This window comes from Bemisia tabaci, chromosome 5 (genome assembly GCF_918797505.1).
Source record: "Bemisia tabaci chromosome 5, PGI_BMITA_v3".
In the NCBI taxonomy this organism is placed as follows: Eukaryota; Metazoa; Arthropoda; class Insecta; order Hemiptera; family Aleyrodidae; genus Bemisia; species Bemisia tabaci.
In genome coordinates, this window is record NC_092797.1 from 56,240,652 (window position 1) to 56,268,295 (window position 27,644).

At 42.1% G+C, this 27,644-nt stretch overlaps 1 protein-coding gene across 2 annotated transcripts in view; it reads left to right on the plus strand.

The window, feature by feature from the left end:
* The window catches only part of LOC109030895 (CD109 antigen), a 121,023-nt gene that overhangs the window by 40,660 nt on the left and 52,719 nt on the right, over positions 1-27,644 (plus strand). For both annotated transcript variants that reach the window (XM_019042097.2, XM_019042099.2), the window contains exon 2: positions 12,723-12,790. In XM_019042097.2, coding sequence (XP_018897642.2) covers positions 12,723-12,790 — 68 coding nt within the window. The remainder of the gene's footprint in view (positions 1-12,722; positions 12,791-27,644) is intronic.

The window sequence follows — 27,644 nt, forward strand, 5'->3', positions numbered from 1 at the left end:
AAGGAGTCGCCAGGAGCTTGGTCACGGCCCTGACCATCCCATCCCGACCACCAACACTTCACTCACACCAACACACCCCACTCACACCAACACTTCACTCACACCAACACACTTCACTCACACCAACGCCACCCAACCGCGTTTCCACACCAACACTCCCGAGTCCTGGCGACGCATGGGCCCACCGTTCGTCGTTCTTCCGACGCACAGCGGATCAAGTCAACGGGAGAGATCGCCCAAAATTTGGAAACTTTAAAAGCTTATGACTCCAATTTTACAGAACTTTGCGATTTTAAAAGGATGTCATTGGTTTTCTCGTGACATTTTCTTCCAGAAACAACCCCTCATAATTTAAAAGGTGACAAATTTAACATCCAGATTTGCAGTTTTAGTCAAAAATTTCATGTCCGACCTCTCTGATTGACTCGATCCACTGTGCGACGTCAGGGCATACTTCAATTTCCACCTGAGCCCTGTCCTCCCATGCGAAGGAAATTCGCCGTATGAACCTTCAGCGTTGCCAAATTTCCTTCATAAAACGCGAATTTCCTGGTAAATTCATGAATATTTTCCTCCCAATTTTTCCGATGATTTAGTCCACAATTTTACCTAAAGATTCTGAAAATTTAAAGGAAAAATATTCATAACTTTCTTCAAAAATGAACATTTTATAGAAGGAAATTTGGCAACTCTCGAATGCTCATACGTCGTTCTTCCGTAGCACGGCAGCGTTGTTGGCTGTCCCAGCGTGGGTATATTCTCATTCAACCACATTGAAATTCCGTGGTGACTTGAAATATCAATCTGGAATTTTAAGGTTATGGTGGAATGTATCTGTCGCAAACTTTGACTTGTGTCTCAAAAATGGCGGTAAGCACAGTGCTTACCGCCATTATTGAAGTGCTTAAGGCCCTTCAGCGTGGGTGGTTTGAAATTCACTCCTGACTGCACAAGCTGCGTACGGAACTTCCGCATATTTGAGTGTCCGGCTTCTAAAAGTTTACCACGGTGAAGGAATGATTCGTCCCGAGATGAAAGAGCGTAGTTGCATTTCGATGTATCGTTTTCACTCGCAAATGATATTATTTCAAGGAAGCTGGTGGACATCTCCGACCGAAAATTTCACGTCGGAGATTTTTCGGGTTTTTTTTTCTTTCTTTGTTTTTTTTATTTCGTACTCTTCAAATGCCCCCGGGGAGCTAATCCTATGTTTCCAGTTGTAGCCCCATCCCCCCACACTGCCTTGCAGTCCCCGCGCATAAATTAACCTCAGGTAACCAAGCCATCAGCAATCATTCAGGAGACCATCAAGCTTCTCCTAGCCGGGACTTGAACTTGGTACCTCCTGATTATATGGCTAGCGCTACAACCACTGCACCATGAAACCGCCGTGCTAAGGAAGAAAGCCGTATGAACATTCGAGAGCTGCCAAATTTCCCTTGATAAAATATGTACTTTTAATGACATTCATGCTCATAATTTTTTTCCTCGAAATGTTCAGACATTTTAGATTAAATTACGTGAAAAATTGTCTGAAATTTTTGGATAAAAATATTCACACATTTCCCCGTAATTTGGGTTTTTATCGAAGGAAACTTGGCACTGTCTAAAGGCTCATGCGGCGTTTTTCCTCAGCACTGCAGGTTAGGAGGCGGACGTTATGCTGATTTTGCTTTATTCAAACCCATGAATTGTTTCAAACAAAACTTTTAATTCTCCAAACAAAAGCAACAAAATTAAACTTTTCTTTCTTTCTTTTTTTTCTTTTCTTTTCTTTTTTTAAAGTAGCGTCCCAACGTTATCAATCTAGAATTTGAAGAGTAACAAAACGGAGAAAATGAACTTACGTGCATCATCCTGCACTTTCTCTGTACGCGTGACTGAGTTGAAAGTCATCTTGGCATCTGTGCACCGACACAGTTTCGACGACAAAAATCAACTGGACATAGTCTCGTCGAGGGCGGCCCTCGCCCTCCCCCTCCCTTTATTTTATTTTGATCGCATGTGTAACAACGCCTTCCGAGATTACTCCCGCATTATCCTCGCCTCATTGTCAACTCATGGGCGCCCCCTTCAGCCCCTCCCCCCCCCACTTTACCCCCGTTGGGCGCTCCAGGACTGACCTCTCCCAACGACTCCTCAATCCTGACGGCCTCCTCGTTGTCAAGTTGCATGCGTTTACAGGTGAAAAAACACCTCAAGCTCAGATGGCACCTTTGAAAACAGGATGGCGTTGATACCGTACCTTCAGATAAAACCTTAATCGCAGGTACCACACAGATGACCAAAGTACAAATCCATCCATTTCCATCGCAGTATTTTAAAATTTCCGCTCTCTTATTTCATTTTTTCGGAGAGGAACAAGCCAACTTTATGTTTTGAAATTTACACAGAGTATTCTGCTACTAGAGCGTAAAAATTAAGGCAATTTTCAAGATATTACGTTGATCAGCTTGCTAAAGAAAAAATGAAAAATGGCAGGAAGTCAGCAACACTGCAAACAGAAGCACGTGGTTTTGCACTTTAGTCATCGATATCCCCAACCGAAAAATCTTCCTAGTACCGCAAATGTGACTTTACTGGACGGCCAGTTCACGCCTTCAATACGAAAGTAGGCAATGCGAGTGGCTCAGGAGCAGTAATGGTTGTTTGTATAAATACTGTCACATTTATTCCCATCAAACATTTTATTGGTGAACTAAAATCTACTAAGCTCGTATTGCTTTCATTCTGACCAATTTGCCTTCAATACGAAAATAGGCAATGTGAGTAGCTTGGGAGCAGTAATAGTTGCTTGCAGTGGTACGTGCGGTCACGTTTGTTCGTGTCAAAAACTGTAACGGTGAAGTAGTTTGTAAATACAGTGGAATTAAGCTCTCTAGCACCCTTCATTCTCCGCAAGACCCTCTCAGCTATGCAACGGTTTCGGGAAGAAAGTCAGATGCTTGTTTGTGTTTTTCCCCGAAAGTTCCCTAAACTGTGTCGTTTGAACAGCAAAGTTAAGATTTTTATCGCGTCAGTCTTTTCGAGTGAGTCAGTTGCGCTGGTCAAAGAATCGTGCTTTGATGATTCATTATTGTAGATTAGCTAAAAATAATAAGATAAGTTCAGATAGCAACTTTCTACGTTAAATATTAATCGAGATATCGTGTTTCGAAAAATCCAGTTCATGGCGTCATCCACCGTGGCAGTGACACCCTTGGTTTCTTTCACCTTGCTTTCATTAATCAGTGAGTCCTCTTATTTACACTGGTTACTCAACGTGAAAGTTTCACGTGAAACTCGGATGAAAACAAGGTGAAAAATCAAGGGTGTCACTACTGCTGTGGATGATGTCTTAACCGAATTTTTCAAAACGCGATATCTCGTTTAATATTAACGTAGAAAGTTGCTGTTTAGACAGATTTTATTACTTTTAGCTAATCTAAAAGAATCAAGTATCGAAACACGATTCTGTGACCAGCCCAACTGACCCATTTTGTGTTTTGGGTCGTTTGTATTTCAACCACTTTTATGTTAAATAATCGTTTCTACGGTTTACGTGAGCCACGATGCGGCAGCGTAGAGGCCAACTGCGCGGATCGAATCATGATTATACATCACACCCAGGACTCATTACTCGCGACGAATTTGTAATGATCATCTCATAATAGCCTCACGTAGTGGCAATGGGTCGATGCCCTATACACCGAAATTTTAATCCTATAAACTCTCGGTAAACTTTTCATTACGATCTTAACGAGGGTTTGTAAAAAATGTATTTTCATAATAGCCAGGTTTTGAAAAAAAGATTATTACTTATTTTATCTGTTAATGAATATATATGGAAAAGGCGACCTCAGTTCCAGTGGAATATTTTTCAGGATAGTTGTTTTCGTCGAGTTGGGTTGATGAAACAGTCTGCAAGTTTTCAAACCACACGGAAAAAATCAAATTTCTGATTTAACAATTCAATTGCTAAAAAAGTGACTGCAACGTTTCAACGTAGATTTTATAACAAAAAAAAAAGCTACTTTAACCACTATTGTAAGCTAATTTAACCACGAGGGTGGTTAGAGTAGCATTTTTTGTTGTAAAATCTACATTGAAACATTGCGGTCACTTTTTTAGCAATTGAATTGTTAAATCAGCAATTTAATTTTTTCCGTGATAAAGCAGACGCCCTCCAGTATCCCAAAAATTAGGTTGTGAGGGACTTAGTTCATTTCGGTACCAATACAACAGGACGTAAAACTTCATTATGATCCGACAATGGAGCCCCAGAAGCAAGGCATAGAAATGATAATTTCTCAATGAGAAATCCATGAATCGATGCCGTTTGGGTCCTCGAAGTCATAGGGGACTTGTGCGATGTTAGCAAGACCTAACGGTGCTTAGGATTTATGTACTTGCACTCTAGCTGTAAGTTCTTGGGCTTTTTGTCCACCTTGAAAATGAGTGGCGCAACGCTACAGCTGACTGAGAGCAGCGAGACAATGAGGAACTGAGGAAGAGGTGAAGATGTGACGAAGGCGAAGAAAGCGCCTGTCCAGGAAGAAAGTAGAGTAGACGAACCGTATTTCCGCCGTCCTCTGCCTCCTCCCATGTCTAATGTGTTTGAGTTTGGTTTCTTCCTCCCGGGACTCATCGCCAGAACACCGTTGCCGCCTTTGAAAGATCTTCTGAAAAACTTGAGAATTTTATTTCATTTATCTTATCAAAAAGTCGCGAAAAACAAAGGCGGATCTGGGTGGTTTCACGATAACTAGAATAGTTTTGTCGCCGTAACAGACAACACATTTTTCGGTCATACTTTTAGTAGAAATGACAATCACTTGAATGTGTTCGCATCAATCTTCATAGCGTTACGCATTATAACGCTTTCTAATGACTTATTGCTTTACTTCTCAATTAATATTATGTAAATTCCGAAAATCTGCTGTCTGTTACGCGGTAAAAAGTCAGCGTAACAGACAGCACATTGTCGGTCATTTATATATTAAAATTGAAAAATAGAGCGATAAATCGTTGAAAAGCCTAAAACGTAACCTTGTGTAGATTAATGCAAAAAAAATTCAAATGATTCTTATTACTACTAAAAATATGACCGAAAACTGCGTTGTCTGTTACGGTGACAAAACTATTTCAGTTATCGTGAAACCACCCATGTAAGTTTTAAGGTTGAAAGTTGGACTTCATTTTGCAATGAGGAATTACCGTTCCTAGCTTAATCATAAAAGCGCGTATCAGCGCAGGGAAACTAAAGGCACGTATGTCGTTTCTAAAATGAGCCAGACATTGTGGCTCCTCATTGCAAAATATAGTCCCATCATTATTTAGTTTTATTTTCAGTGTGTCAGATCCAAAAGCTCACTTGTAACAAATGTCTGTGATTTTAATCTGATCGGATATCTGCGACAAAAACTAAGAGCAGTCCACATTCGATGGGAGGCAGAGCAACCACATGACGCAAGCGCACCATGCGGCCATGCGTGCGATAATGTTAGTGGGCGAACCGCTGTCGTTATGATAAAAATCGTCCAGTCTTGTCACGGCAAATCGTGTATTTTATTCAAGTCATTTATGCACAATTCCTTCCCGCTTATATCATTGACATTGAACATATTTTACCCACTTTTAATTATTTAAGGTGGTTACTTTGGTTTCGTATCTGGTGCTAAGGTTCTAAAGCTCCGACACACGCTGTTCATAGGGTATATCGGTACGTCTACCCATAACCCCAGGACCTATTTCGAAAAGCTTCCAATTGACGATTAATGGTCGTATCAAGCCAAAGCAGGGGTGTCGATAAGGACAAAATCGCCCAACTCCCGGACTCCCGAGATTTTTTGATACTTCGCAGTTGATGACGAATGTTTAATAATATGTGTGACTCTGTACGATACCCACACTTTTTGGCCTCAAAAACGAGGCCCACACTTACGTCCACGGCCGAAATCCACAAAAAATTGTATTTTCTCAGTACTCCACATCAAATTTCATGCTAGACCCAAAGTGTTCAGCGACCGACTGAATATCTCATGCGTTTTTATTGGTCCGAACAACATATCTAAAATTCACTCCTTCGACTCTGTAGCGTGCAGCATAAAATTTGATGCGGAACAATGAAAAAACGTCAATATTTGCGGATTTTGGTCTTCGGGCGCAAGGTTTGACCCTTATTTTGAAGTCCAAAAATGTGTTTAGCACCGAAACATACATTTTTCCGTAGAATGTACGTTATCAACTGCAAAACATGAAAAACTCTTGGGGGTGCGGCCCGATTTTGCCCGATTTTGGCCCTTCTTGACATCTTCCTTTTGACACCGGGGGATTTTTTGGAACTAAAAATCGTGAGCTCCGATTTGTAATTTCAACCGGACGATAAAAATTAGATCACGAAGGCATAACAAACTCTTCAAATACTGAGAGGTTCTAGGCCGAAAATGATAGAACCGAGCGTTAATACGACCGTGCTGAGGAGGAACGTCCTATTTCCTTCGATAAGTCGCAGATTTTCAGGAAAATTTGTAAATACTTCTCTCTTCTCGTCCGATTATTTAAAGGATTTCGTTCGTAATTTGATGCAAGACGTCTAAAAATTACCACGAAAAATATTTATGACTTCCTTCCGAAATAATCATTTTTTGAGGGGAAAATTGGAAATTGGCCGGAACGCCGGTGATAAGAACGCGTTCGCGACGGGTGCACCCACGAGTTTTTAAAGTGTTTTATAGTAAATTTTAGTAAATCTTAGTAAATTTTAGTAAATTTTAACAATATAAGATGTGACTGTTAGTGTTTACCGAAGTCGAAGTCGAAGACCTGATGATGATGATTAATATCATCGAAATAGCTATCGTCTGATAACCGGATAAAAAGTGATCGGGAGAAAGGTAATTTCATCAACATAATGCAGCCCGATAAAAATAAGTTCAACTTTAAAATTGGCAACATTCGAATGCATATACGGCGTTTTTACTCTGAACTTGGCAGAATATTTCCGAGGCCCAGTAGCGAAACGACAGCCGACAAGTGTGGCTTTGCGCTCTGGCAGCCGTCCCGCAAGTGTCGGTTTAACCGGAGCGCGATGTTACGCGATAGTTGGGCGTTTCGTGTCAAAAGAACCTATGTGCATAGGACTTGCGTGTGACATAGTTTCTTTCAGCGTAACTACGTCCCGATGATGGTGAGACCGGTGATCTAATCGCTGGAGCTGGAGTTTAAGAGTTTTGGACTGGATGCGATGGCATCGTCCCGCAGCGCAACATGCGTATCTGCACCTGTACCTGCGCTTGTGTTGGTAGTTGTGCCGCGGCCGGTGGCTGAGTCGCGTCAGGTTATCCCGACTCGACGGGACGTGCCCAGCCGCAGCTCCATTTAAACTGGTTCATTGCGGTTCAGTTCAACTCACCGCGCGCTTCTCCACCACTTGACCAAAGCAGATTGAGGAATCACGCAAACCGTTTAACCGCAGATGAAATGTAGTCGGAACGTTTACCTACTCGAGGCTTTAGTAGGATACTACAGGAAATAAAAGAGAACTAGAGCTGCCAGAAATAACAGGATATTTGGACTGATAGTGAGTTTAGCACGAAAAAAGTTGGTGTAAGGGGTTTTCCGTTTTCTTCTCCTCCTTTCTTCTGGAAGATGCAGTAAACAAGATCAAAGGACAATGCACAGGCGAAAAAAGACGTTCAGTGTCCTTTAAAGTTCACCCTTACAGTGAGAGTATGACCCCTGCAAGATTCGTTTCTAATTGGCTTGGCAATGGAGTTCTTACATGTGTGAGGGGTTTATGATTTAAGTATTTAAGTACTATTTAATAAAACAATCAACATGGTGGTATCACTGGTTTTCTCTGAAACTAACTCTTAAACTCAAAAAAGCTCTCCATGTACGGGCCGGAATAGAGGGGATATCCTACGTTCCGTTGAGAGTCCACGCCTATTCGTCTGGTCAAACTCTCCATGCACAGATAGGGATCAAATACATTAGCAGGGTTGCCAGTTTACCGGGGACTCCAAGACTGGAATCATGGCAACAACCCTGCAATAGAATTTGATTCCTATCCGTGCATGGAGAGTTTGACCAGATGTAGAGGTTGCAATGTCGCAAATGCGCAACAGATAGGTGAGAAGGAAATTTTCGATTCCAAAGCGGCTCGAAAAAAATAAGGTGAGTCAAAAAATAGCAAAAAAATCCGGTCCAAACTGTATGTAACAAGGTGGTAAAACAGTGCTGGGTTCACACTATTTTGTGAGAAATTGCAAGGCCAAAAAGTTCAAGCAGAGCAGGGCCGGATTTACCTACTTGCCGCCCACAGGCCGCCTGAATTTTGCCGCCCCCTTCTCAGTCGTTTTGAAAGATCAATAAAAACCAACAAATGAACGTGCCGGAGGGAGAATGTTGCATAGGACGCGTTTACCTACTTGTGTTGGATACATTTTCTGCGAAAGCCCTGTCAACACTACTAGCAAAATTTCACGGAACTTTGCGCGAAAGTTAAGTTCCGCAAACCTATCTCTGAGAAAATTGTATATATTTCCTCCTAGGAAGGTTACAATAAATAAACTCTTAAAAAAACCTATCTCTGTGTGGACAAGGTCCTCCATTTATAAGAAATGAACCAAAAAATTATGGAAGATAAAACATAAATGGAGTTTAATAATTTTAACTTCCGCCGCTGCGCCGCGCTGATCGCACTGTGTTTGGCGCAATGCGTGAGGTATCCCTGCACTCTTGTAGGCGCTATGCGTTTCACGCCAACCGCTCCTGACCGCACGCACTGCGTTTGGCGCAATGGGTGAAGTATTCATGCAGTCTTGTAGGCGCTGATATGCGTTACATGCCGACCGCCGCGCCAAGGGCTTGTCCTTTTCATTTCAAGTCCTCGTCATCATTCCTCTCTGCGCTGAGCTCCAGGCCAAATTTCGTGTTTAGTTCCTCTCTTAACTCGACTAATTAAAGATGCTGTCTCTTGTATCACCGAAAAACGACAAAATTAGAAATTACTATACTCTCAGGAAAGAGAGATTGTGTCCCCTTTTCTCATTGATAATTTTTTTTCTGAACCCGATTGTTCTTATACCTACATTTACAAAAATTGCAAAATTTGCTGCCCCCTAAATTTGCCGCCATGGGCCGCGGCCCATGTGGCCACCCCCTTAATTCGGATCTGAAGTAGAGTCCAAAATTTTTGAGTTCTGATGAGTATCAGTGCAAGAATGAAGGGAGGAGCGTTCAGCCTAGGCACATACATTGGTATAAGCCTAAGCCTGATGCCTGAACTAGAGCTCAAAGATTCTTGACTTTAATTGAACATTTTCCCACTTTTCAGCCTTCCTCTCCCCGCAAAATAGTGCAGACTCAGCACTATTCGACCACCCTGTCAAAAAAAAAACAACTGTTTACCCGGAATCTCAGCTCGTTATTTATAATGCGCCAGAACGAATGTATCTTAAAACAGAATTTTGTGTCCATGCTCGTCCTGAAAGGAGCTCTAGTCTGCCGTGCTAAGTAAGAACGCCGTAAATCCATCAAAATTTTCCCTCGTTTTTTGGAACTTAACACATCATAAAATAAAAACTGTTTCACCCATGCACCTCAAATTTTCAGGTAAAGTTCTTGACAGTATTTGCGAAAGAATTCTGTAAACACACTGTCCCAAGGTACACAAGTTTTTCTGATATGATACATTGTTTCCAAAAAATGTATAATGGCGTTTACGGCGATTTTGCATTGCACGGCCCAGTGGATCGAGTCAATTAAAGATGTCGGACATGACATTTTCCACTAAAACTGCAAATTTTGATGTTTTCCCGTCACATTTTAAATGTCGAGGGGTGCTTCTAGTAAACAATATCACGAGGAAACCAATTGAACCACTTTTAGAAGCTCAAAGTTTTGTATAAACGGAGTTATAAGCGTTTAAAGTTTCCAAATTTTGTCCGACCCCTCCTATTGACTCGATCCACCGTGCGGCAGTAGTGACCCTGGACAACGCACCCCTCGTGCCGAGATGGCAACTTTCGAGAGCGTGCTTTCGTGGATCACAACTTGTTCACGAAGCGCCCACGGGTGTAGTGGAAGTGAATCGAAGCAGGGCAGGGGGGGGGGATGGGTGTGACCCAAATCCCGGCGGGCGAAAGCTGGCGGGTGTGTCGGTGTCAGAGTCGGCGGCGGTCACTCGTGCAAGGCAAGGGCATTGGGCATCGACGACGATAGAGTCGAAACCGGTGCGAACCCGGGCTGAGGCCGGGATGGCATGGCATGGGATGGGATGGGATGGAAAGTCGTGTGAAGGAGAGTGCGACACCGGCATCGGCGAGGAACGGACGGGCAACGGGGTCGGACCCGGGAACGGCACTCTCGACAAGGGAACGGCACTCTCGACAAGGGAACGCCACGACCGTTGACCACACGACACGACACGCGCCGAGACACGGCTACACCGCTACGCGCTACACCCTCCCCGTCTACCTTAGGGTCCTATTCAGAGTCACAAACTCATTGCGGTAGACGCACGAGTCGTAAGACAGTAAGTTGGAATTTTTTAGCCAACGTTTCTTCAAAATCCAGAAAACTGGAAATCTCAATACCGAGGGAAAAAGCTCCTATGAGCACAATTTCCCCTCAAAGAGATACGCTGTTTGGTATGCAACAGTAGTTACGACCATTCGGGGAGCCAACTGCACACGCGTTTCGGTTCTAATTAGATCCATCCTCGGCGCAGCCTCCTGAATTTTCTGCTATTTTGTATGCTATTTTTGCAGGTTTTGTATTTTTCTGGATTTTTAACGCACGTTGGCTAAAAAATTCCAACTGGCTATTTATAGTCAGTTCATCGTTTTCCTCCTTAGTCTATAAGAGCCACCCCTTTCAACCGACTGAATTCCGACTTTGCTTGATTTTCCTATTGTGCTCTTTGTCTATCGCTCCGTCCATAGATCTCAATAGTCAGCCCACGGTTCAGGATTCTATTCATAGTTAGACCATCATGTTTCTCCCTGATCTATGAGAGCCACTCCTTTTAACTTATAAGATTGCTCAATTTTCCTATTACTGTCTAATGCTCTGTCAATCAATCTCAATAATTAGCCTGCAGTTTAGGGTCCGGGTCCTATTCATAGTCAGTCCATCATTTTCCCCCTTAGTCCAGAAGAGCCACCCCTTTCAACCGATGGAATCGCTCCATTTCCTGTTGTACTCTTTGTCTATCGCTCTGTCCATCGATCTCAATGATCAGCCCCCGGTAGCGGGTCCTATCAATAGCTCATCATTTTCCCTTTTAGTGAGAGCCACTCCTGTTAAGCGATGGAATCGCTCCATTTCCTGTTGTGCTCTTTGTCTATCGCTATGTCCATCAATCTCAATAATTCTAATCGGTGCAATCACTTAATTCACCAGAGGGAACCAAATCGAATGGGAAAGCTTTTGAAGTTCACCATGTCAACTAACGCACCCCTCGTTTGCCAAAAAAACTTGGTTTCTCTCAGTCGAGCTCGAACCATTCGTCAGTTGCAATTGTTCTGCGTGAAATTTTCAATGGAGAAACAAGTTTTGTACTACTCAATTTCTTACCTCAATAGAAGAGCGACAAGCAAAACTTCGAATCAGGTGACAAGTTGAAGTATGGGACGAGCTAGTATTGCATCACGCTTTAGGTCGTCTCTGCGTTATGGACGCTGAGCCAGTCAAGCATTCAACCATTGCAACCTGTAACGCCAGTCCCAACCGCAAACGTCAACCCATTGCACATCAAACCACTCGACCTGAGTGCAGGGCAATGACGTTAGTCGCGTAAAAATGTCTGTACACTGTTCTAAAAAATCTAGGAGTCAAATCCGTTGCCGAGGTCCATATGACGCAGGCAATCTGCAAACCGCAGGTGAAGAGTTAAAAAATTATACAATTTAGAAATTAAGGAACAAGATTAGAGAACTGATAATTTTGACTCTAATATGAATAGACGCCTTCTTCTCTGTAAAAATATGGTAATAAAATACAAACTTAGGAGAGGATGAGCTGTGGTCTTTCTTAATTGTGTTTAAATCAGTCAGGCAACTGAACTAACTCCGTGGCGATGCGTAAAGTATCGCAAAAAATGAAGGCGCTCCAAGCCGACATACAAAGCTCCCAAAAACCTCGAGTGATATGAATGCGAAGTTAAATTATCACCAAAAAAAGCCTATAAGAAGAGTAGATTCCACACCGTACCGGTGTAAGGAGAATAGATTCTACTCCGCATACATAGCGCCCAAAAACCTCGAGTGATATGAATGCGAATTGAAATTAGCACCAAAAAAGCCCGTAAAACTTCGCATAAAGAGTAGATTGCGCTCCGTAATGGTGTAAGGCACGCCATAAGAAGCGTAGATTCTACTCCGCATTCATATCACTCGGGGTTTTTGGACGCTAGGTAGACTCTAGCACAGAATTTCATTCAAAAATTGTTAACAGAGTGGATGACAAGAGTCTGGTTGTGGCCATAGAGCCGAAATCAAGTCCCACAATTTGCCCACACTCAACTCTTGAAATTAGAGCGAAATCTCGATTATCCACGATGATAGAGAAGGGATGCACTATTGTCCTTTCATGGCATAGCAAATGGATTTTTCATGACTTCTTCAGCATTCAGCTGCAAGATTTCGACTGATCATCGCGATCTATTTCATTTGTTTTGCATTTTATAGACATTTTCTTTCGAGCAGCTAAATAAACTTGCCATTCCTTTTTTGCAGGGGTTTTTGCCGGTGGCAGGACTTCTCGTTCTGCTGGTCGCACTATCTGAAGCCCAATACAACCAAGGGTAAGTTTTTAGCGCTTTTCTTTTCTGTAAGTTACTTTACAACAATGGGACTTTCCCTAAGTTACGTAACGCTTTACGGCCTGAGAATGGCGGTTGAGAAGAGCGTTACTCCATTTCGTTTTTACGTGCTAATGGATAGGGACCCACGTCACAAAAGCGTTACAAGCAGGGGAAGGGGGGTACAAAATCCAGGGAAAAAGCGTATTCTGTCAAAAAAAAAAAAAATCTATACCAGAGACAATGTATTCCATATAGAGACTATAAGTACCTCAGCAGTGAAATTGTATGAGGCAAAAGTTATAGGTTTGTAGATAACCGCTATCTTCGCCCAATGATGATTGCTGAGTAACTTGCTCAGGATAAAATTTGTCAGATCGACGGCTAAAGTGTGAAATCACGTATATCCGTTTGCGACACAGCAGACTACCCGTCATACTTTAATTTTGGAAAACTAGTCAGCGTAATTTATTAAAAACTTCCTTGATCTTTCTACCTTATCAGCAGAACCTTCCGTGTAAACAAGCCATTGAGTTGGCTTGTTTCTCCTCGAAAAATAAATTAGGAGCGGAAATTTTGAAACGACGCATCGAGGAAACGTGGTTTCGCAGTATTGCCAACGAAATGATGACTAAACTCTTCACTAGGAGAGTTGTTTAAAATTTGGTTAGGCTTGCAAAATCAATGTCTCAAATTTTTGGTCATTAGTTATGCTGGGGCGAATCTGACGGCTGACTACCAAAAGTAAACTTTAATTAAAAAATAAAATAGGGAGGATACAAGAGCGACGTCTTGAAAATAAAATTACTCCAATCTAAACTAGCTAGATAATTTGCAACCCCTCCAATCGCCGGAACGTTAAACAGTTTCCGGATCTGGAGGAGATCCGGATTTTTGGGTCCTTCAATCATAGGATGCGTTTGATGACCTTGCTCAGCCTTGAGCATTGTGTCACGTCCTCCATTTTTCCATGTAGAGATACAGATAACTCCAGCAACCTTCGCAAAGGGAAATAAAAAAGATAAGGTGAAATGTCATAAAATAGAAAAACCTCTTCCGCTTAAGGCACGTGAGGTAATTAAACATTTACCGGTTAATAGGTATAACGGCGCAACTTTTATGACGATCGCGCACATAGCTTTGAAACTTCGATAAAAATGCTTTGTTTTTCCGCTAGAGCGCCTACGATAAAGCTGATTTTTCAATGAAAGTTGGCACCACCGATTGTGCATACCTTAGCGTCGTACTCAGCACACGTACAATAACAAGTGGACAGGACTTGCGCAGTGTTGTCTTTTGAGGATTCTCTATTTTTTGGAAGGCAATTTAGTGCGGAATCCATGGAAAAGAAATAGTCTCAAAATTACTTGGAATTCAATCAGAAAAATTGTGTGTATTACTTCAGGACCATACTTTTTAGGTGTGTCGTTCGGTCGAATGAAAGTTTTTCTTTTCTTTTGCAATTTATTTGGCTTCCATTCCTTTTATCTATTAGGTTAGGAATCAATAGCCATTTACAGAAGTATTTGAATGGTACTTGGGAATCGGCACATCCGTGCTCCAGGCTTTTCAAATTTTCAGGGATTACATAATCCCTAAAAATTTGGCATCACACTGCCAAGTAGAATCTGTTTCTGCAAATCTACTCGTCAGTTCCATTAAAATGTAACGCCGCAACTGCGGGATTCGAACCCAAGACTTATTTCCCTAGGAATGAAAGTTCAGATCTGACGGAAAAAAGCTTCCTTGTAGTAATGCAATTTTGCTAGTCGTCACATTGTCACAACTAAGAGAACTTCATCATCGCCCCTTTCTCAACTTGCTGTTCACAGCGTTTCAAAGAGTTACAATTGTCAAAAAATAATAGTAGAAATTACTCCTGATTTTTATACGTGTAGACAAAATGGAGCGTTAACCTAAAGAAATCGGGGATCGTCGCGTTATGCACCCTGTAAAAGTTGAGGGATATTTTTTCCGTTTGAGGAGGCTTGTAACTTACCTATTCTAAGTTTATAGTTGGCATCGATCATCAAACTGAACGGTAACTGACGTTGATAAAACGTAAAAGCACTGGATCACTAATAATGAGATTAACTCTTTGCCAAAAGCACGATTTTCATCAGTTCATTATCATGTAATAAGGTTCAAATCGAGGACCCAAATTCTGAAATTAGAATATACTGACGTTAATTCTTTGCATTCTACTGACTTCAACTGGAGTGAAAATCGAGTCTAGAGTTTTTGACACTCTACAAAAAAAAAAGAGGTCAACATGTAAATTTAAAAGTGGCCCATCAAACAACTGGTAGTGTTTTCGAAAAATGGAATTTGCTCTCTTGTATTTGTGGAAATCCTGCGTTCATTTTATCCTAAATAGAAGCATTTATTTTAAAATTTTCAACACGCCTTAATTTGGTCAACTCTTAGCCTTAATGAGGAAGTATAAATCGCCGAAGTCCTCTCCTTAAGGGTTATGCCATAAAAATGTTTTCACAATCATAAAATGTTCCTCTTCCCAGATCACATCAAATTTTTCGAAGAAGTAGAAACCTACGTAAAAAAATCCTTTTCCAAGGGCTCCTCCCGGTCCCAGCCCCATCACCAATAGCTTGACATCGTAATAATACACGAGAATCGACTTTCTATGCACCTTATTAGTCATATATCGACGGTGAAACTACCAAACCACGTATCTCGGTTTGCGACGTCGCAGACTTCCTGTCATACTTTATTTTTTAAATGAAAAACTACTCAACGTCCAGTCTTGAAAATTTCTGTGATTTTTCCTCTTCGTGCGGAGAAAATTCTGTAAAAATTTCAAGGAATGATATTGATTTGGTCTACTTCAAAAAAATAAAATGCGAGCGTAGATTTTTAAACACCGCAAACGAGATACGTGGTTTGGTAGTTTCACCGTCGATATATAATGAAGAAATAGTGTCCAATAGGAAATTAGTAAAATTATCCGTACATAACTACCAAAAAATCTAGTAAAGATTGGCAGCAATGTTGGAAGAATTCCCAGTGGCGGCATGGCCCCTTCCAAGCAGGGCCGTCATCCCTCACCTAAAAATCGCATTTACTCACAATGCTTCTAATGGGGATATCCTATAATTCTATGAAAAAACAGCAACGCGCACCGCGGATAGTGGACACTGGACAGGCAGGCATGGCTCGCTCGTTCGATGAACCCAACGTGGGAAATGACGTCACCGTTGGCCAATTAGCAGTTGACCAGCGGCGGCGAGTCCGTGATGGACTGGTCGCACAGCGGCCGCCGAGGCTCTATCAACAATACACTCTCGCAGATTAATCCACTTATTCAATTTATCCCCCTGAAATAGCTTAGGGACAGAAGGGGAGGGGAGGGGATGTTTTGCAGAAAGCGAGCGCGAATAAATTAAGTTTGCGCCGGCAGGGACGAACGTGTTTAAGGGCGGGGATTTTATTCGTAGCTGTGTTTGGAGACAAAATATGCTTGACTCGATTTGAGCAGTCTGTTCTTGAACTTGGAATTAGCATCAATTTGGGCCAAAAAATGACATCATCCATGATTCTTCCGATTAACACGATTAACACATAAACTTAGCAAACGCTTGTTAATCGTCAAAGTGTTAATTTTCGAACTCAGTTTTTTTGCATAATGAGTTAACGCGACGCATGCGTGATTTTGATTCAAGCATAATAAACTGTTATTTTTGTTTGGAGGGGGAAGGCGGGGAGGGGGCTTCCACTCCTTTTATTTTTAGGAGTCTACATTTCTGTCATGCTTTGTAATTGATTGAACACTCTCATATGCTTTCTGCGAAGAATGGCGAATTCTTTACCTCTTCTGAGCTCAGTTTGGATATAGTATCAGGGCCTGCACGGCAAAAAAATGTATATAGATGGTTAAACTACGGAGACATACACCTCTATTATCGTTTCAAAATGTCCACATGGCAACAAAGTCAAACTGGTTAATCCCCAAGATAATTGTGGTACTACCTCAAATTGTTGGATGATATGGACATTGCCAATTAATTGTGGCAGTACCGCAACATTTGGGTTAGTAACCCAATTTATTGCGGGTAATAGAATCGCCTTCTATCATTTGGGTAGGCAAAAGGAGCTCCCAAGAATTGCAATTGTGGCATGTACTTGAGGAGGATGTACCTTCACGACTGAAAGAGACTACCATCAAACGTAAAAAAAAAAAAACTCGAGCGAAGGTGACGACCTTTTTTGTCAACAAATATTCAGTCGGAAAGGTGATGCAGAGTCTGGTCTTCCCATTGACACAACAACTGAGTTGGAGAGCATCAACGAAGACGTGCTTAAGTAATTTGAAGTTAGGATTTTTGATCCTTACGACCTTTTAATCGGCAAATATGTCCTTCTGTTAATCAGCATATTCAAAGCAATACAAATTCACTTGGTACATTTTAATTTTTAAAAGTGGCGATACTAACATATGCTAGGTGAAAAAACTTCATTGCGCATTATAGCTAATGCCAACTTGAGACAATTCAATTCGGACGAGATCGAAAGTTCGTGGAGAAAGTTCCCAAAGACTTCGCGAGACTGAAAATTGAGAGTACGTGAGATTAGGTCGTGGTGTCTGCTCAAAAGCCGCGCTAATTAATCCTAGCGTGCGATTTAAATCTTCTGAGCGGGTGAAGGATATTGATTTCATGAAAATCTGAGACTATTCCGATGTGGTTTTCAAGAACAATTCAAATGACTACATGGTCAAAAAAAAAAAAAAAAAAAAAAAAAAAAAATACCGAGCTAACATCCCGGGATGTTAAAAATCTGCACAACTGTGGAATGCTGCTAAGATTTTCTTTCAGATTTACTATCGACCAATATGGGGATGCGTGACTCCTTTTTTAACGAATGAAAATCACACCGATTTCAAGCTTGATGTAAATTAGTTAAGAAGCAGGGCAGTATAGATATAGTATACTAAACTGCTGCGCCCTGGTAAAAATTGGCGATAAGAGCTGCGTTTCAAAATACCATAGGAATTCTTATAGTCGGCTAAAGAAGGCTACAGAAAATCATATAGCTGGCTGTAGAATGCGGAGAAAAGCATACGGCCGGGCTATACGAAGCGATAAAAAATTATGCAGTCGGGCTATAGTTCCTATCGCCTGGCTGATGCTTTTTCGCCATCGATTATAAAAGGCTATAAGAAATTGTGTAGAAATTCGTGTGCTTTGGAAATCATTAAGTTTGATACGGAACCACCTTAATATTTACAAAACACACATTATATTTTCCTTTAATACATATTTTTTTTCATCAATTAAAATGAGAATAATCCATACAGGATGTGCAGACATTTCAAAATCATGAGTTGAATAACGCTGACTCCGCCAGATTAAATATTCGAGCCTAACACAAAGCGGAGCGGTGGCGCACTGGCGCCTACAAACCTAACAGGGATACTTCTCGCATTGCGCAACGCGTGAAGTATCCCTGTTAGGTTTGTAGGCGCCAATGCGTGTTTCGCACTGGCTGCCCGCATGCCACGGCGCTTGAAGCAACTATTTCACACCAGAGGTATTGCACAGTATCATACGAAACTGAAGGCGCTCTAATATATTAGTAATGGCAGGCATCCATCAAAAGTACGGAGCTTTCCTCGCAAAATAAATCAAGATACTGCGGCCCAAAAAGAGAGCAGTATTCCAAAAACTCACCAAGTCCTAGCATCCGTAATTAGTAACGTTTAGCATACACTTTATCGCCTGGCTGTTGCTTAATCGCCGTCGGCTATAAAAGGCTATAAGAAATTGTGTAGCCGGCTATAGAAGCTATTGAAAATCTTACAGCCGGCTGTAGGTCTATGGTATTTTGGAACACAGATTCTACTGCCAATTTTTACCAAGGCGTATTTCAGTTATGGGCGTTGTAAATTTCTTTTCTTATTTTACAGGTTGCATGAACGAAGCATCATTGTTAAAGCAAACTTCTCCATGTGATTTGTTTCACCCCTCTGGAGTAGCCTCTGAAAATTACCTTTACTGCAAAAAAGGAGGATGAAATTTTCATTAATGAATTTGGCGGGGGTACACGGGAAAAAAGAGTACGGGGTTGTTGGATGATATAGACATTTCCGATGAATTATTGTGGTACACGGTACAAGTACCTCAATTAATAGACCACTAGACAAGGTACGAATTTAAGTAATCTGATACATGTTTCTCAACCAGAATTTCACGTAGAACATAATTCACACAACGAAAATTACTGAAAGCAACTCCTAACGAAGATATTAACGTTTTTATTTCACATTGGTTACGAGGATTTTGAACTGCCCGCTCACAAGAAACTCAAAGCTCTACTAGAGTCAAATCGCGCACTACAGCGGTTTCAGGGAGCTTCTCAACCGAGCAATGTTCATTTTCCGCCATGTATTTTTCAAACTTTAAGCAATTTGCTATAGCCGAGTCAAATCGCAGAGACTGTTATGATAACGTTTAGCGCGCGATGTGAATCACGTAGAGCATTGAATTTTCATGAGCAGGTGGTTTGAATTCACGCATCGAGAATCATTAAATATCGTCGTAAGGAGTTAATTTCGGTAATTTTCGCTGTGCGCATCGTGTTTTACGTGAAATTTCGGTTACGAAACATGTATCAGAATGCTGAAATTCGTACCTTGTCCAGTGGTCCATTGTAAATAACATTGGGCTCATCCCATATCATTGACGGGCATGTTTTCTCGTAAGATGGACCCACACTGGAATCGGATTAATATTGTGCCTTCAGCATCTACAAAAATGAGACCCCTAAGAATAGAATTCTGAAACTGTTAATGGCTAAAAATACAGTCAAAATATTGGAACCATGCTGAACTATTGCTCTGACTCAAAATTTTTAAAATTCTGATTTTAATTGCCACCTGCATGTAGTAAATCGGCACGTGAACCGATTTTTGGACCCACAAATTTTCATTCGACTTTTTTTTTCAAATGTAGTGCTTGAGCCTTCGTAATGTCCGATTTTTTAAATCGGTTTCCCGGAATTTTTTTTTTTTTTTTTTTTTTTTTTTTTTGGGGGGGGGGGGCACGATTTAAACGGATGGAATCGGATCCTCGAAGAAAATCGAATTGATTGGATTGATGGATTTTTTCGAAAATATCCCCAATAACACACTGGGCGAGGATAAATCTCGGTGGAAGAAAGCTCTCGAAGTCCGGCCGGAAACACGATCCTCAGTGAGCGACGAAAATCAGAAAAAAAGGCGGGGAACTGGAGCGGGTGGAGGGGGGGGGGGGGGTTGGACGGTCACGAATGGGAAGTAATGACAGCGTACGAATGCGCGGGCCCGTGTCACGTGCCCCCCGGTCCCCCGGCGCCTAGGATTCCCCCAAGCTCTTGACCTAGTTCAACGCGCGCGCGTCCCAGACACGCACTGCTCCCGGGCCACGCCGCGTGGGTGGCCCCCGCACAAACAAAATCTCATACCGAGTTCCTTCATTTTGGCTTATTCACATCTACAACGCCGAAACCTATATCAAGTTATTCTTAATGCTATTACCGGGTCATTTCGGTGTAACCGCTGGGGAAAACGCTCACCGGTGAGAAAGACCTTATCCGCCGGGAACAAATGGACCACATTCTGCAATTAGGAACTATAAATTCCGGCCCGGTTTAAAAACAACGTATGTGCCATTAGTTTTACTATGCACATAAGTGTTTTTTCAGATGAGCCAGAATTTATAGCTCCAAATTGCAAAATGCAGTCCGAATTCGCCTTGGCATTTTGCAATTTTGTGGAGAAAGATATTCTGGACGAATTTGGCGCAGTTTGACCCTATAATCCCAAAAATTGAGAGAGATATGATACTCCTGAAAATACAAAAACAAATTGTGGGTCGTCAAAAAACGTGATTTAAGTAAAAGTAAAAGGAAATGTTGGTTGTTATGAACTATGTTAGAAAATAATGGACCAAAAAGAGGGTCTCTCGTGGGTTTTCGGAGTCCGGACGCGGCCATAAAATTTCCCACGGCGTGGGGCAAGAAAGATGCGATGTCCCTGGAAACGGCAACCCTGTTCCTTCTTGCAGCGCGGTTTCACCTTCAACAACCATCGTACAACTTCATCTGGACCGAGAGTTGGCCGTAGCCGATCTGCAGCGTGTCGACCGACCGCGGTGGCTTCTTCCCATTTCCTCGTTCCTCTGGAGCAAGGGCAGATCTCGATTTTCACGTGAGCTCTGTTGTCTGTATAACTCCATGCTTTCCGGGGCCCGCGTGGAAATAGAGATACACCCTTACATTAAAGGAGCCAGGATGATGCTATTAACCCTGCTTCCCGCCTCCTTCTTGCCGAGGATACGCCTCCTTCCACCCAAGACCCTGTCAGGACTCAAGTCTGGCCCCGGTGCCCGCAACAAGATCAGAACGCTGACCAACATGACAGACATATCCATGGTAAAACTACCGAAACGCGTTCATCAATTGGACGTATTTCTATCACAGAGAACTATGTGCAGAGGGAATGATGAGGTATGCTCGTTCGTGCTCGGGCCATAAGAATGAATGGGAAATATAAAGCGCCCGTGACGTCAGCGGCAACGACGAGAGACACGACAATCGGGGCGGTCTTTTACTCATGAGCCCTGTCCACAAGGCTCCAGATACATGCCCACGGCTCATGGGTGCCGCTTTTAGTTGGCTCACAGTTCCGTTTGCTGAATTGGAGATGCGGGATTTCATGTTCTGTCAAACGGAACTATGTGCACAGTGTATGAGCCGTGGGCATGTATCTAGAGCCTTGTGGACAGGGCTCATGAGTTAAAGATCGCCTTCCCGATCGTCGTTTCTCTTGTCGCTACCGCTGACGTCACTGGCGCTTTGTATTTCCCATTCATTCTTATGGCTCAAGCACCAACGAGCATACCTCCATCACTTCCTCTGCACATAATTCTGTTTCATAAAAAATACGTCCAAATTCGTACAGCTTTCGCACGCCGTGAGCATAAAACTCAGCATCCTAATTCATGAACCACGTCTTTGTTTCCCGAACGAAAGAACGTAACGACGTTTCAAATATGCACGTATTGCATTTTTATCAGAAGAGTCTTGGGCATCCCTGACTAAAAATTTTACGGATTTTTCCTCTGATCTCATGAAATGATCAGAATTTCGGATTAAATTTACTCGGACACATTCTTGTAAAAATGAAATTGTTTGAGTCAATTTTGCAACCGTGGAATGGAATTACGTTCCCTCTTCCGGGAGACGAGGATGTGTTGACTGCATCTTGAAGTTTAGCTTCCATTGAGAAACTCCGGTCACAACCACCAAGAGCATTTTTCGAGCGTGAAAAAAGGCGAATGCCGCTTGGAGCGAGAACACCTTCACAAGTTCATCATGATTATTACCCATATGTTAGCAAATCGTAAAACCATTTATACCGGCAACTAAGAAAGAGGAGGAGGGGGGGGGGGCAAGAAAGAACTGTGGCGTATGCGAACTCTGCCTTGCTAAGAAGAACGCTGTATGAATATTCGAGAATTGCCACATTTCACCGGATAAAATATGCATTTTTGAAGAAAGTTTTGTATATTTTTCCTTGAAATTTTTAGATATTTTAGATTAACTAACGAACATAACTGTCCAAAAATTTTGAAGAAAAATATTCACTATTTTCCCAGTAAACTCGTTTTTCATTGGAGGAGATATGGCGACGCCTGGAGGCTCATGCGGCATTCTTCCTTAGCACGGCAGAACTGCGGTAGATTCATTTTTTTTTTTCGCTTAATGGACGCGTGGTCGTGTTTACCAAAATGAGCAAACGTCTGCCCACGGCTTCCTTCGGCCGGATAAAGATCTGGATCTCGGGCCGACGCGAGTCCGAGCGGCTTTTGGCGTCGCTGACGTCATTAATAAACAATTTTGCGACATCGCCACAGAAAAAAAGGTATCGAAAACTTAAGGATAGACTCTTTCAATGTTGTAAAATCTCCACATGGCCGTATTTATGCTAAAAGGAACTATTTGGAAGTGGAAAGAAGGGGTGTGCTTGTGGAAGCTGGATAAGAAACAATGTAAAAGTGGATATAGTTCCTTTTGAGAAAATGTAAAAGCGGGATTCTACGTTAAATCAAAAGGAATTGAGCGCTAACTCGTGAGCCGTGGGCATGTATCTAGAGCTTTGTGTACAGGGCTCATGAGTTAAAGAGTCCCGCCACCCATTCCCCCGTCGTGCCTCCTCGTAGCTGCCGCAGCCGCTGACGTCACTGGCGCTTTTAAAGTCCCATTCATTCTTATGGCCCGAGCACTAACGAGCACACCCCATCTTTCCCTCTGCACATAGTTCCATTTGGCATAAATACGTCCACATGTAAAGTGAAATCGCGTGCATACTCAGAGATAGACAGAAGAAAATTAAATTGAAAGGCATGCTGGCTGAGTCGAAGGAAAACAATCAAACATACTCTACATCGTGAGGTTTTCATGAAATTTTCGCTCTTGCTGTATTCTCATCGGCCTTTTATTTTTTCTGTTTCAGGTGAGTTTTTTGCTTCAAAAGTCTTTTCTTCCTTTGAAAAATGAAAAACCCCACCTAAAGGTAACATCACTTAATCTCAACATTATACGTGCATGGCCGACTTTGGTGAATCTAACGGTGGAGCGTGTTTAGTTGTTTTTTCTACTTCTGCGTTAAAGTCTCCAGATGTACATGAAAAATCTTGAGGTCATTGACGTTGATTTTTGGGTGCAATGGATCTATATACGGGCTATATAGACACACTGTCCGCCTTCCGGGCTCAGAGGCCGAAAATTTCGGGTGCCGGAGCCGCAGCTTCGATTGATCCAGGTGCTACGACCGAAACTTTCGGCCTCTGAGCCCGGAACGCGGACAGTACATATACATAGCCCGTAAGCACGGTTTCCACGGCCAGAGTCTCTTTTTCAGTGTAGCATTATGATAATTGTAATTCATCAACATTCCTCGTAGAATACGATTTGTATAACGGAAATTGCTGAAATTAACTCCTAACAAATATGTTAGCGTTTTTCGATGCATCAATTCAAACTTCCGGGTAATAAAAATGAACCATAAACCACCAGTTTGGAAATATGAAAACCCCGATCTCGGCGCTTTGGCTCACCTTTTGGACGTTATTCACACTTTGATGAACACAGGGTGGGGAAGGAACACTGCATTTGGAGAAGTCTGTCGGATAACCGTTGTAGTGCGCGATTTTGGTTTGCGCAGACTCAAATTTTGTTCGTAAGCGGGAAATTCAAATTTTCAAAATCAACGCTCAATACAAACGTCAATATCTTAGTTGGACCGCGTTTAGCAGAAAGGAACCAAGCCACATCAGCTATTGCCAAATTTAACTGGGCAATTTAATTTTTTACAAGAAGACCTGTGTGCGGAATACTTTGAAAATTTTAAGAAATTCGCTTCGTATCGTGCAGAAAATTCACTGAAATTTGCACAAAAATCCGCACATCCGTTTTCATGTTAAAAAATTAAAGTGCCCAGTTAAATTTGGCAATAGCTGATGTGCCTTTGTTCCTTTTTGCTTGACGCAGTCCAGTTACAGCTCATTCCAGTAATTTCTGTCGCAAAAATCGTGCTCTACGTGAAATTTTGACTTAGAAACATAATATAAAGATGTTGAAATTCGCACCCTGTATTAGTCCTGGCCTTTAGAGGGTGTCTATGTCTAAGGGTGAGAAATCTTCTCAGAAACTAAGATTTGCTTACCCATATAAAGATCAGATCTATAGTTATATTTTTGCGGTTTCATTTAGGTACTTAAACGAACAAACATGAAAAACAGCATAAAACAAGTAGTTTCCTCTTCATTCTCCGAAATGTTGGAATTTAATTCTGCATGAAGGAAATAAGTGCCTTTTGATTATGATTAACCCTATATGGAGAACTTACAGACAAACTAAAAACGGGGGAGGAAGAGGCAGGGAGAAAGAAAAATCTCATTGACCTTCAGTATATAGGGCTGAACCTAGCCCGCCATTTTCATACTACATAAAGGTTCACACCATTTGTTCGACACATGGCACAGTCATAGCTTTTTCTTCAACTTTTTTAAAACAGTCTGGTGAGCGTGTAGCACGTTGGCACCTGTGCAGAACTGGATCTCCTCCTCGTGTCATAATTTTATCGATCTCCATTCGTTATGAAACTAATGCCGTTTCAACCAATATGACAAGGCGTGGGCACTTCACTTGCCTCGGTCGCGCCCGCGCTGAAACACCCCCCCCCCCCCCCCTCACTCCAGCCTTTCATGAGAAGTCTCCGGTCACTGCTCCAGAACTTCCGTGCTAAGTAAAAAAGCCGTATGAACATTTCGAGAGTTGACCAATTTTCCCGGGAAAAATGTGTCTTTTATCGGAAATTTATGCTTAGTTTTCCTTAAAATTCTCAGATATTTTAGATTCGATTGCGAACAAAATCGTCTGCAAAATGTGAAGAATAATATTCAAAATTTACTAACTAAATCCGTATTTGATCGAAGGAAATATGGCAACGTCTGAGGACTCATACAGTGGCTTTCCTTGCTTAGCATGGTAGAGATCCGGTATCAATATGTTGCATCAAGGCGGCTAGACTGCGTTATGGTCCCTTCAAGACCTTTAAGGATCTGGAAAAGACGTCAAATTATATTATTCTTTTTAACAAATGAAGTATTTTTGCCCCTGAATAAGAGAAAAATAACCTACTAATTATTAAAAATGAAATTTTAGCGATGAGAATTCTCTACATGAGAATGAATGTGTCCACCCTCTGAGAAGGTAACGTTGGTCTGAGGAGGCAAGTTTTTAAGGGGGACGATTTTTTCCGTATTGAGGCAAGAATTTAAATCGGTGCTGTTTGAATTTTTAATGGTAATCACTCCCCGGTAGCCCAAATAATATGTTACAAGTGATGTATGTATGTATGAGCCGCTTTTACGGCGCGCTAGGGCGCTCTGCGACGCCTATTCTCCACAGGAATCTGTCATGGTAGAGATCCTCCGGAAGGTGGCATCTCTCCATCTCTCCATGGATGCCCTCTACCCACCGTTTGGCTGGACGCCCTCTCCGTCGCCTACCTGGGGGGACCCACTCCAACACCTTCTTCGGCAACCTGGTATCAGCCATTCTCTGCACATGCCCATACCATACCAATTGCTTGGTCATGATATCGTGCACAATCGTCCCCTCAACGCCCATTATCTCTCGGACACAAGTGATACTTTGATGAATTTTTAAGTCAATAAAACTGTAAGGTTACATTTTGATCCGAAAATGTGGTCATTGCTCCGTGCTTGTGTTGTCTAAAATCAATCGTGATCTCGATGAGAAATACTGAGCAGAGTATATTTTTTCAACAGGTCGCACCAATCACCAGTCGTCGTGTTCTCCGCGTATGTTTTCCATGCAAAGAGTTCCAATGTGCGTGGCTTTCTTTTTCGAGTACACTAAAAACAATGCAATTCGATATCCAGTAGTTCCATTAACAATAGCCTACCCACGCATAGTTAATTTTATAAGTAACTTAGGATTTTTACGATTTGAAAGAAAGGAAAACGTGGATTAGAATTTCGTACAGCCTTCAACTTTGGACATACTCTACAGCCTCCACACTATATAATATCATATCCATCAAAAATTCCAACAAAATTTTTCAAACAAAGCTGAAAAATAGTTTCTTGGTAACTCATGGCTTGAAGTTAAAATACAATAGCTACGATTATCCAGGTGAGACAAATGGATACGAGACTGTTATTAACTGACTTCAAAGCTCCTCAGTTGGATTATAAATGCTACAAGCTACGAGATGGATTTACAAATGTTCAATATGACCTATGCAGTTGCCAGTTTTTCGGAATTATTTTTTTACCCAGTAACTGAGTAAATACGCCTACCTTTAGGATTTGTGTAAATTTCATGGTAAAGCAGGCAAATGAAACCTCATTATCTCCACTTTCGCGGAATGGTCTGCAAGTGACGTCCACAATTTTTTTTTTATCCTTATAGTTCCGTAAAGCTTAATGCCGCAATCACACGCTGAACAAGGGAGCTGAATGAGGGAGCTGAATGTGGCTTGAATGTGAAAGTCATCGGCCCAATACCTGGCTGGGCTGGTTGCTGAATTTTGCGCGACACGCGCAAAATTCAGCAACGTTATTCAGCGACGATCGGATAAAGTTGGATTTGTCTGAACTATTCGAATAGATTTGCTACATGTCTGGATGAAAATAACTTGAATTTGCAAAATTTTAGCTATTGAACGATGACTGTTTACTTCCATATTCAGCTGCCAAATTCAGCGTGTGATTTCGGCATAAAGATTACTGAGCCAATCACGAGTGAAACCTCCAGTGGTCATACTCTGCCTGTAAAGTTACTCTAGTAATTACTATTTTACTGCCTACTCTGAAAACCGTGCATAGGCGACAATAGCTAAGGCTACCAGCTGTCATGTCGCGAGGATTACACGAAGCACGCTTGTCGGAGTCGCCGCGCGCCGCGCCACCTTCGCGACAGCCGACAGCGGCGGCGACGCGATGCGGCGTTTAAAGGCGTTCTAATCACACGGGATGGAATTATTATTCCATGCACCCGGGACAGCCGGGAATCCCATTCATCTCCGCGTCGTGTCGTGATCTCCCGTTTAATGAATTCATCCGTCATACGGATGGACGCCGGAGGTAGAGAAGAGAAAATTGAACGGATTACTTTAAAAAGGGCGTAAATACAATGAGATGCTCCGATGGTATACGTCTTTTTTTCGGCGTCGGTCAATTAAAGAGCTCCCGACGAATCCACGGCGCGGACACTTTGAGGCATGCCGGTTTCACACGATCGAAATGGGTAAACGGTGACTTTTTGCGGC